Source organism: Pseudoliparis swirei, chromosome 18 (assembly GCF_029220125.1).
Source record: "Pseudoliparis swirei isolate HS2019 ecotype Mariana Trench chromosome 18, NWPU_hadal_v1, whole genome shotgun sequence".
Lineage (NCBI taxonomy): Eukaryota > Metazoa > Chordata > Actinopteri > Perciformes > Liparidae > Pseudoliparis > Pseudoliparis swirei.
Window position 1 is genome coordinate 9347227 of NC_079405.1, and position 12259 is coordinate 9359485.

General features: G+C 42.9%; 1 protein-coding gene across 2 annotated transcripts in view; it reads right to left on the reverse strand.

Annotated features, from left to right (window-relative positions):
* tox2 (TOX high mobility group box family member 2) overlaps nt 1-12259 on the reverse strand; it is a 95470-nt gene that overhangs the window by 48901 nt on the left and 34310 nt on the right. For both annotated transcript variants that reach the window (XM_056437989.1, XM_056437988.1), the window contains exon 2: nt 10800-10892. In XM_056437989.1, coding sequence (XP_056293964.1) covers nt 10800-10892 — 93 coding nt within the window. The remainder of the gene's footprint in view (nt 1-10799; nt 10893-12259) is intronic.

Genomic DNA, 12259 nt, shown 5'->3' on the forward strand with positions numbered 1-12259 from the left:
TTAACTTTTTTAGAAAGTGGGGTAAAAAATAGGATTCTGGATCAAATTTGTACTCCTAGTGATAAAGGTGAAATAAATTGGTTCTGTTCACACTGTATTCTCGGTGTTGAGTCCTATGCTCAGTGCCGCGCTGGAAAATAAGAAATGTTCTTTTAATCCTGTGTCATGTTATACATAGCACCTAGTTTGTGTTCTGTGCTGCATATGAATCTGTGGTCATAGATTTTGGATATCTCTATGTTTTGGGTTGTTGTCAGGTTGACTTCTGCGAGTATGTTTATGCATATGTGCCGATAACTTGAGTCTGTGGATCTGCCAGTAGTGTCCATTGTTCTCTTCTCAGGTTAACAGTATAACCTCACAATGTGGAACTCATTGGGACACTCAAGATATTACCTTGCACCACTTGTCTGCTGTAACTGAATTATGTGTAACATATAGCAAAAACAGTGATTTTTATCACTGAAATTGACCAATTAACTTGACTTAATGTGGATCAGTTAACTTTGGTCAATACAGGATCCACTTACTGGGGTCAGTAGCGGGATGGTGCAGCTCTGCTTTCAAAAAAAGCATTTCTTTCTTGAGATCAATTTAGTATCCATTCTTTATTCCTATACGATGCTTACTTTGAATTCCGTGCCACGGCGGCGCTAACCTGCATTGATGTGCGCGAGGAGCTTTTTCTCATGAGGTCTCCGAGCTGCTCTTTACTGTACCTCCGGAATACCAAATCACACAACCAGCAACTGCGGCCGGGGATGTTTTAGATTTCGTGGAAGATGAGGCAGGAGAGACGGAGAGAGAACAGGACTTGACCCTCCTTCATGGTTACAGTGAAGGAGTCTATTTTTTCATCCCAGCGTAACTAATCACATGTCAATCAATGTGCCGATGCAAAGAGGCAGCAGTCAAAACACCTGTGTCAGGACTGTGGTCATTAGAGCATTCAGTGACTCGCTGTCAGACACACACACACACACACACACAAAGCAAAGCAAGAGTTTGGGGGATGGTGTGCTGTAAATATGGATTGCCTGTGTGCATGTGTTGATATCTCTGCATGTGTATCTTACCTTTTATGTGTTCCTTATATGAGTGTGTGTTTGTATGCTGTATAGACAACTAAAGCACTTAGCTTCAAATGTGTGCACATTGCATGCGTGCCGACATGTTTGTGTAATGTATCCTGTCCAATAATACACACATTGATGCCAGCGAGATAAGGATAACAAAGTTAGACCTTCCATGATATTTATTTTCCCATAACAGACCTGCTCAGCCACGCCCAGTCATATAACTCCATGCAGATGAAATATGGTCTTCATTACCTTTAAACCTCAACACACAGAAACCAGTGAGGAAAAACAGAATTGCCCTTCTTTCTCGACTGAAAGAGCACGAAATGAATTGGAGCAGCTGAGATTTCTTCTTTTTTTTTACGTTACCATGACAAATACGGCGAAATGGGGAGGCGAGAGAGAGAGAGAGTGAGAGAGAGAGAAAAGGGAGAGATAGCAAGAGAGAGAAAGAGAGAGAGAGAGAGAGAGAGAGACATGACGACAGACAGACAGAAAAGGGCAGATCAGACCGAATGACCAAATTGTGTGGAAAAAAAAGAAACACATCAGCTCAATTTGTGCTCGACTGTAAGCTATGGGCTGAGAGGAGAAATAAAATAAGGGATTTCGCTGGGAATCATGTTAAACCATGCAAGTGAATGAGTCCCCAGAGAAGAGTGTTCCCTCTCTCGCTTATGATGGACTTAATTGCCTCTATCAGTGTTAAGATATAACATTCATCTCAGGTTTATTGCTTTGCTTTATGGTCTTGTCCATCACACTGAAGGGTTTCAAGGGGCTGGCCCCTCCTCAAATGGCACCTTAAAATAATGAGACAGATTACAAAGCTTCGACGAGATGGAGAGGGGGAAAAAGCATCATTCATATCTGGTAAATGAGAGCGTTTTAGACGCAGATCTGGTATGTGGGCGAGCCGGCGGAGCGAGAATGGTTTTGATGGTATGCTAGTTGGATTACTCTTTGGGTTGTGGGTCTTTCCAAATGCATGGTTCGTCGGGCTAAAGGCACACACATCTCCCCACCTCTGACCCCAGAAAGCTCTGGGTAGGTGTCGGGTTTCAGATGGCCTCACAATCGTACCATTGTGCTCCTGTTAAGACAATGAAAACAAAGCAAACACGTCACTGACATTCAACTCCCCCCGCTCCTGCCTAACCTTGACTTCCAATCAAACCATACAGAAATCGAAAAAAAGACGTCGAAAGGAAACAAGATATGACTGTTGGTAATGTAAAATTAAATGCAGTGGATTTCTTCGCCACATGAACAACCACAAATATTTACCATAAAAATAAAATCCTAACACGCTACTGGAGCTACGCGACATTGACATTTCATTTCTTTAAGATGTGGTTGTGATCTCCTAACAACCGCCTGTTTCTCATCACACGAGGGCTTGAGAACCATGTCTGCATGTTCCATTAAATCTATTAAATCCACTTGCATTATATCATAGTGCTTACCACACAATAGGAGCCTTTCAAGGGCAGTCCCAGAGGAAGCCAACAAAGGGCCCTCTCTTTCAGTCAAGTCAAGTAATTCAGAACGAGCCAAACATGATTTCTGTGTGTGTGGATCTTCTCCACCAGACCCACAAGCAGCAATTTCACCAAGTCAAGAAAAAAAGAAATAGAGTGGAAAAAGAGAGCAGAAAGTACCTGTCTTATTTAAAAGATGCAGGGTCTGGTGGAAAAGTGTCTTTTCCCAAAAGAGAAACTCTGAGGGCTGTTTAAAATCAATAAATTAAATACTCTTTTTTTTTTGGTGCGTATTTGTTTCATTCAAGGTAATGTTTTCATTTCAGTTTGTCTCTCTGTCTAACCTTAGTGTCACACAGGAACAAATTGTTTTTGGACGGTTCTACAAGACTCCAGATGTTGCTTACATTTTTTATTTTTTTTATTTTCCAATATGTGCACATGGCAACTGTGGTTCGCTTTAAGAGAAGATTGCGATCGTGGAAAATAATCGACGGTTCCTCTCTCCAATTTCAAATTCAGAGAATTTCCACGATCGAGGGATTGTCTCCACACGGCTCTCAACATGGCGACGGGTGAGGCGGCAGCAGGCAGCTAACGGCGCTAGCAGAACAGACAGCTACAGCAGCGCTGAGAAATATATATTTCAATTTGTTTTCAATACTTTCTGACATTGTGGAGACAAAATAATAGGCACATTGGTTGATAATAAAATCCTTCACTTGCTCCAGCCCTGATCTCACATATAGATGGTGCTACAGCTAACATGATGAACTTGTGTGGCCATAATTGTGGTCATAAATCGGACGCATTTGCGCGTTTTTTTAAAACAACAAGTTGCCAAAGGTATATGCTTTCTGAATGCTCTCTAATTAAGCATCATTTGTATATTATTGCGTCCAATGACATTTATTACCTCCTCCGATGATTGTTTTTTTCTTCATTCTGCAGCAGTAAAGCAGAACTTCAGCTGTTTAGAAATTGTTTCCACATGAAAACTAGTCCAGTATGTAAGTACAGTAATTTAAAAAACGCACAATATAGCACCACCAGAAAAAGAAAAAAAATCCTTTCTATAATTGGGATCTCACTATGTATTTAAATCCAAATGCAGCATCCAGCAGCATCTACTTCTGTCAATAGCGCTCAGAATAATGCTCTGTTCTTTCATTCACTGCCATGCTGACTCTGCCACTCGCATTCAGGCAGATTTTTTTATTACCAATCTAATTGCACATTCCACCCTGACAAGAGCTCATTAAACCTTAATTATACACATGTTGTTTTCTACAAACATCTCCATTTGGGTCTCTCTGCCTTGTAATTGTTCAGCAGGGACGACCAGTTGAGATTGCGAAGATTGAGAGTGAATAAGAGAGAGAGAGAGAGAAAGGGAAAGAGAGAGAGGTGAGGGGAAAGAGAGAATGGGGGGAGAGAATGAAAAAATACCAGAGAAAGAGAGGAGTGTCTGGAAGTAGGTCATGCCTCTCCATAAACAAGGCATGGTTTCTCAAATAATATACCCATCCAGTGGAAGTAATGCCAAACAACTGAGCGAATGTGGAGCTCATGTAATATTTACAGAGCACTAATACATAGATGACAGGTCTTTTTCTCAGCACCCCCCCCCTTCCCCCCTCTCCCTTCCCAAAGCCAGAAGTTTCTTTTTTCTTATCATTTTTTTCTTCCCCTGTTGCCATTTGAATTTCAGAGAAAGCCAACTACATTGATATATCGGGTAGGGAGGGGGTGGGATTGGGGGTGTTAAGATGTTGAGTTCCCTCACTTTCTTTCTCCTTTCTTTTCTTTGCCGTTCGTTCGTAGCTCTCTCTCTTTCTCTCTCCCTCTCTTCTTCCTCTCTCCATTGTTCGCTCTACATTGGCTTCGTCTGTGATGTTTTTTCACACGTTTGTTACATTTTAGCGAGGGTAAGTGGGCCTTAATCCAGACTCTTTGAGGCATATTACTGTAGAGAATCGGCCCTTTAAAGACTTCTTTTAACTCCAGCTGGTGCTGTAAGGTCACCAAGCGCTTGTTCGACATCGGGCCCAGCGTGACGCTTCTGGGCTCGGGACAAACTGGCTGTGTGGATTCCTGGCCGGGCTCTCTGGGCTCTTGATAGGAGCTGGCAGTGTAACTGCAAGAAGGGAAATACTGTAAAGGAAGACCCCTTCCACATGTTCTCCAAATCCTGTCAGAAAAAGACTCTGTTGTTAAAACAAATGAGAAGTGTTATTATGTTTTTAAACTGTATGACTGAGATTTATGTTCACGACACCTTAAAAACAGTTGCTTCTGACAATCTGTATTCATGAAACGAGACGTCTATAACAGGCCATTCGGCATAACCGCCACTTGGCATCTAAAAAAGCAGCAAGTATCCACAGTGACCGTGTTTACATGCATTCGAATAACTGGCTTAGTCGGACTCAAATCGAAGTATCCGTTTCATGTAAACACCTTTGTTCGACTATGTGCGGTCCGACTACGATCCGATTAACACCCCTGGATAACTCGATCCGATCCGGTTGATCATTCGACTATCGCGGCATGTAACGGTGAATTGAATTCGGAACTGGACTTTGCGTCTTTGCGCATGCTTGAGATCCCGCCGCCCTCCTCCCTCCCTCCCTCCCATGTCGTGACCCGGAAGTCGAAAGAGTCGAAAGAGACGATAATGTCACTATTAACATCATGCAAGAATAGTAGAGGGATGTAGCTTCGCCTTGCTCTCTGTTCGCCATCTTTCTCGAAATGTTGATGTTGTAGTTGTTGGTTGTTGTTGGTCGTGGTGAAGAGGTCAAGCGGAAATGGCTGTATCACCACGAGTTGTAATGAAAACAGCGCCACCTATCGTATCGGATATGACATGCTTTCGGCCAATGATTCGAATTACTCACTGCCATGTATATTGGGATAACAGCAGATCCCCCAAAAGATAGCATAGTCCGACTAAAGCAAGATTCGAATTATACCATCATGTAAACGCACTGAGTGAGTCCCTCATTCATCGCTGTAGGGACCTTCTCAGCCTGCCGCTGTTGACACTTGCTGTATGCATCACTGATACCCGACCAGCAGCAGAAAATAAATAGCCCGCCGTCACGTCACTGCTGCTTTGCAACATCACAATTATCTTGGCAATTTTCTTTTTTACAGCAGGCATTTGTTTGGTGTCTCTGTTTTGTTTGTTTATTCAGTGAGTTAGTTAAAATATTCCATTCTAAGCACAATTACAGTGCAACATCACTCAGTTCCCACCAACATCAAGCACGCCGACTGTACAGCGCAATATGAACCTTGTCAGATAAACAAACATGACATATTAAACAGGAAAATGAGTCACTCTTATTATCCCACCAACATAAATCTGGAAAACACTAATTATAACAACCTGTGTATGATCCTGACTGATTCACCCCTGCTCTCTGGCAGTCTGTGTGTGTGTATGCATGTATGTACAGTGTGTGTGTGTGTGTGTGTGTGTGTGTGTCTGTCACATTCTCCTCCTGCTACTGCCTTAATAGGCAGTCTCTTAGATATTCGCTACAGAATAGCGCTCATGCAATATTAATATCGCACAAAAATATGGGAGCCGGAGCCCCCACTCCATCTCTCACTCCCTACATAATTGACTATGCAAGGCTCCAAATCAGCTTGGAAAAAGAGAGAAAGATGTAGAGAGACAAAGCAGAGAGAGAGAGAGAGAGAGAGAGAGAGAGAGAGCATCTAGAAACCATGGGAGACAGACAGACAGAGAAAGAGATAGTCCTGAAACCGTCCTGTCTTCTCTGAACCTTCGCCCTAAGTATCAGTGTCAAAGCAGTGGAGCTAAAACAACAATAACAACAACTACAATGGTATACATCAAACAGTTCGACTCCCTGCAAAGAATACGCCGATGCTTCTCCAGCCTGAGCTCAAACAAAGCTCCACTGCAGCAGCATGGAGGGATTGTCAAACACTAATTGCATTTCATTATTTCATTTAATTGAACTGAATTGTGTCCGACAGTAAACCTTGAACACATTACACCGTGCATGCATTTAGTAGGTAAGCTGAGTTTAGCTTCGTGGGGCATCTCTCGCAAACTCATGCCGTGCTGCCAAACCCACAGAGTGTCATATTAAAGTGGATATCCTAAAGTCTGCAAAGATATCAAATTATCATGGTTGTACTCGAGGAAATGTGTAAAAGTAATTCACAGGACATATTTCCATGTGATGAAATGGCACCAATCTACTTTAAGAAGGTGTGGAATCGGGAAGATACAGTGCGTACAGGTAACCTGTGTTTTCACACTAATCTATAAGTGGCGGTACATGCCAAGAAATGCAGCAAGGCCGAGAGGTAGAAGACCAACGGCAAGGCAACATGGATGGAAACAAGAGTTTCAGAATGTTTGAAGATGAAGAAAATACATTCGACATACATTCAAGTTATCGACAGTGGTACGATTTGTTCTGTTTAATGCTTGATGATTCTGCCAGTTAAACATATATTAAAGGGTTAGGTTTTTTTTCTCACCTGACATCAACTTTTTCTCACCTGACTGATAATAAGTATCAGTTGGCCTCGATTATGTAATGTGGCGATAGACGTTTCAATCCCTCGCTGTTGTTAAAATAATTCAACATCGCACTTAATTCATACTTTTTCAACACGATTGACGTTCTGATGCTGTCACGTGCAACGATGTATGAGTATTATATGTCATAAGCATCATGTAAATATGTGTCATGTCTCGTCGGTTATGTTAACCCTCCTGTTACCTTAGGGTCAATTTGACCCCATTCAATGTTTAATGTCGATGTTCTTTCGGGTCAATTTGACCCCAGGCTGTTTTTCACTGTGTCAAACATATAAGAAATATCAACTTTTTTATATATTTAAAGGGCTATTTAGGTAGTCAACAAACAAACATAAAGTACCTCACACTTAAACTTGGAAAACAATTTTAATTCTTATAATTTTCTGGAGGTTTTAATTGCTGGCGTCAAATTGAACCCAAAGGGTAAAATATGTCAGTAAATATAAAGGTAACAGGAGGGTTAAGTTTTAGGTTTTAGTCCTGTTTTCCATGTCCGCTTTTATTTTGTAATAACTATCCTCTCTCGTTTCAGAAACTTTATTTCCTGCCCCGGTGTTTCCTGTTAGTGTGATTGTCTGCTCCACCCCTGATTGTGTCCACCTGTTCCCCATTTCCTCCTGTATTTTAAGCCTGTGTCTCCCTGTGTCTTGTGTCAGATCGTCTTGTCTCGAGTCTCGTCCTGATCCGTCTAGTCTAAGTAATTGTTGTTCATGTTAGTGTAGTCTTTTGTCCTGGTTTGCAGTTTCCAGCATAGTTGTGATTTTGTTTATACTTTGATCAAGTCTTTTTCCCAGCATAGCTGTGATTTTCTGTTTTTTCTAAACCCGATCTTAGTTTCCTGCTCAGCAGCAACTTTAAGTTGTACTTTGTTTTTTTGGAATTTTTGGGGACTTCCTATGTTTAAATAAACCCTTTTGATCGCCCTGAACTGTGGAGTCGTGCTCTTGGGTCCTGTTTTTGAGTCGTGACAATATGTAAGTCAGGGTCATGCACAGGTTGTTATAATTCGTGTTTTCCAGATTTATTTTTGCTGGGATAATAAGAGTGACTCATTTTCCTGTTTACAATTTAGCGAGAAGCCGTGAATGTAAACAGAAAATCTGTATATAAAGCACCCTGAAGTTGAAAACTGGACCTTAACGGAAAAAACTTGTGGGTACGTAAAATGACAATTTTAAGGGAGTTAATGTTTGTGAGTATGTTAGTATTGACGGTTGGTTGGTGGATTTATTCACTTAACATTCTGCACCTGTGATTTGGAAGATGTTAATTAACATTTGTAAGCAGAATTCATAAAAATCAAGAGCACGGCAGAGATTCCCTTTAAAGCTACTAATATGAATACCCCCCCCCCCCCACCACCACCCTCATTCACAAAGTTGCCGGACTTGCAAGATCTCTGCAGAGCACTGAGGTCGGGCCCTCTGCACCGAGCATCAAACAACAACAACAACAAAAGGAACTGTAGGCATTTAGAGCCATAACAGATGTAAAGGAAAAGGTTGCTGGGGCAGAGCCAGTGGTTGGGGGGGGGGGAGGAGGAGGTGGGCAGTGCACCTTGACAGGAAACATAGAGGTGAAGAGCAGGAGTTGGAGGTTAGTTTGACAGAGTGGTGGTGGGGTGGGGGGGGCAGTGCGGAAGTGCCAAGCCCACTTTTAACTGAACAGAGGGGAGGGTGGTGGTGGTAAAGGGAGGGGAGAGATAGAGATCAGGAGAAAATAAGGGGGGGGGGGGGTGCAGGGGAAGGAAGAGGGGAGGAAGGAGAGGATGGGTGAGAGGGGTTGGGGGGGGTGCAGGGACCTGCTGCACCTTGACACTTGCTCTCACCGCAGCACCTGATAAGTGCAATGGAAAAACGTCTGGTTTCCTCCTGCATGTTAAGTGTTTGTTCTCGCCTCCTCTCCTCCTCTCCTCGCAGCCTGTAGGTACATTCTGCCGACGCTCCACGGTAATGACTGACTAAAGGATATGACAGGAAAGCAATGGAAGCGCATCTTGTCTCCTTTTCAATTGTGTTTAGTTTGCTCTTTTTTGTTGATGATTAATTCTCCTGCTCGTGAGAGATGTAATCTTTAAATTGTTACCAGGCAATTTGGGGAAATGTACTTCCCCTTACATTAATGTGTATCCATCATTTTAAACATGTGCCTCTAAAACAATTTCTGCATCGAGATTTAGATGCAGAGATGTATTCGCTCAACAGAGGATCAAGAGAAAGTGTATATATATATATATAATATATCTTTACTACCTTATGCATGTAGTGACAAGGAACTCATTCCCATGATTTGTAAGTGGGTCTCTCTGCAGAACAGCATTAACAATATTCACTTTAGATAACGTATGATTCTCGGCCCTTGGAGAGGATGGGTTTTGTAGAAATGCTTTGTTAGCATTCTCCCCCTTGATAAATGAGTGAGGACATGTGGCCTGAGACATCAATACAATCTCTGTTGTAATTAAAAAAAGGTGCGCACCAACAATATTACACAGCTTTCACTTTATCTGTCTCTCTCTCTCTCTCTCTTTCACTCAGTCTATGTCTCCCCCTCTCCCTCGCTCACCCACTCTTCCTCTCATTGAGCCCCGGAGCAGAGAAGAGATAATTCAAAAAGCACTTGCATGGAGTGAAACATGAAAAAGGGAGACATATGAAATTAAATTCTCTCTTTTCGCTCCATTGTTCTTTCATTTTCCCTCCTTTGTTACATAAATGCATAAAAAGCAAGGCGAGCTAGATTCTAATTAGGATTTTCACAAGACTGAAAGATTTCTTTTTTTTCTGAAAAAATGAAAGAAAGGTGTCACAAACAGAGCAGACTTACTGTTCCAGCACTTTGTCAAAGTCAAAGTACTGCAACTGCTGCTTGACTGAACTTAAAAAAAAACTCCTTTCCTGGCAAACAATTATTGAAAAAGTAGACTGATGATGCAATACATCTGAAAAATAAGGTTTTAATTGTCATACGTATCTAACATTTGACCTTCCTTTATTTACAAAAATGGGTCAGAAGCATTGCATCCACATGCCTTTGTTCTGTGCAAACACCAACCCAGTAGGAGGCAGTTGGTTGGCCGATCAGGCTGAAACCACACAAACCACCAAGTCAAATAGGTGCTTTCTTGGGAGCTCTGCCAGTGATGGTTTGAGGTCTATCAGGGTGAGCGCGGACAGAGCCCATGAGGTGAGAAGCAGTGGGTTGCGGGGGTCAAAGGATGAGGAAGAAGTCACGGTAAAGTTGAGAAAGATGCCAAGTTCACGAACGATGGCTTGTGTTGTTTCCTGGCCAGATATCGGAAATCGTCTTTAACGGTTGTTTCAACGCAGAAGCTTTCAATCACGGGAATCGAGAACTTCCCAGATGCTGGGAATCCAAAAAGGGAGCACACACACACACACACAAATTCAACCCATGAAATGATGTCTGCCTGCTTCTGAACTGCCACTCCGCTGCCGTGTTTGGACAGTGTTGTTGTGCAGATGAGGGAAGGCCTCTTCGCTGGCTCTCACTGTTTAGATAAGGGTATGTGTGTGTACATGTAGGTATGGATGAGACCTTGGAAGGGGGAGGGAGCGGGGTGGAGGAGTGGAAGGGGTGTGTGTGTGTGCGGGGGTTGGGGGTGGGTTGGGGGGGGGGTAGTCTTACCCCAGTAGAGGGCAGTCTCTTGCCGTCAGGGTTTGGGCGCATGGGAAGGGAACTGTAGAGCCTCACACCTCGATCTGCAGCACCGTATCTGCTCTGGAGGAGTAGAGCGAGAGAGAGAGAGGTTTTAAGTACGTTTCCTTGCTTTTTTTCTTCTTCTTCTTTTTTTTTTTACAGTGAATTCAGCGTGAAACTTCAATCCAGCGTGACACTTTGCGTAGATAAAACGTTTCAAACGCGAGAAGAAGAACAAAATAGAAGATCCAGATTTGATTTAGTTCCGAAGCTCCTGAAGTTTTGTTTTCCCATCCGTGCGTCGGGATCGTACGTACTGCCGTTCTTTACGCGCTCCTCATTTTGTTTACGAGCGCCGGTTTCATACATTTCCGCCAAGCAGGACAGCCTGCCCATTGGCCGCCATGTTAAATCACATCAGTGCACGATGCTGTACCACACATAATAACTGGATTTGGTCGGCTCAGTCGCGGCACTAATGGAACTAAGCTGTTGTGTTGGGCAGCCGGCTCCACTGTGTACGCCACTGACTCCATCTTGCTATAATATGTGACATAGGTGATTATTAGAGTGTGCTGCCGGGCACCTCCCTGTACTTGCCGATGTGGGTTTCAGCAACACAGCCTGATGGAGCAATGGTGACCAAGCCCAACGTAGTTGGCAAGCTCATTGGCAACAAGTGTCCCCTGCCAGGGAGAGACAGCTAGACGTGGTTCCCACATCCCAATGCACCTCTGTGAGTCCTTGATGTTCTGAGTTTCTTACATTAATATCTCTCTTCTTGAACATCTGGTCAACAGGCTGGTGATCAGATTTATTCAACAGTGGTTATTATAATTGATCAAATCAGCTCCATCCTTTTTTTCTCGGGTGTGGGAGAGTCCATTTTAGCTTCTGTGCACTGCCTGCTGTTGAAAATAAATGCTCCAACTGGTTTCTCATGAATATGAGGATACAACACGAGTATATATTTGTAATGGCTGTGGCGCCTGCGTGCTATAGTGCGTAATGGCTTTGCCACATTTGAAACGTACAGTTTGCTTATGAGGATGTAGATTGTTGGGAAAAAAACACAGCGCAGCAATCTAGAGCAAATATCACATTATCTCTCTCTCTGGTATTTAATGGTTTGCTTGCTTTACTCTGTCTCGCCGCCTTCTTTATTCAGCCTTCATTCTGTCATCTCATCCACACCAAAACGCAGCACATGTGTAATCACACAGACACAAATACCTAAAAGGGCAGGGCTTCCGATTGCTATGCAGTAAGACATGCATCATTTGACTATATTTAACAATTGAGTGAAAAAACATCCCCGAACCAACCATAACTGGCCCCGCCTTTCACTTCTAAACGGTCACATAATGCAGACAAACACGTGAATGTAGCAGCAGGCCTCAGCTTTTATAGTGGAAACGCCATAAACACACATTTTAGACATCGCGTTT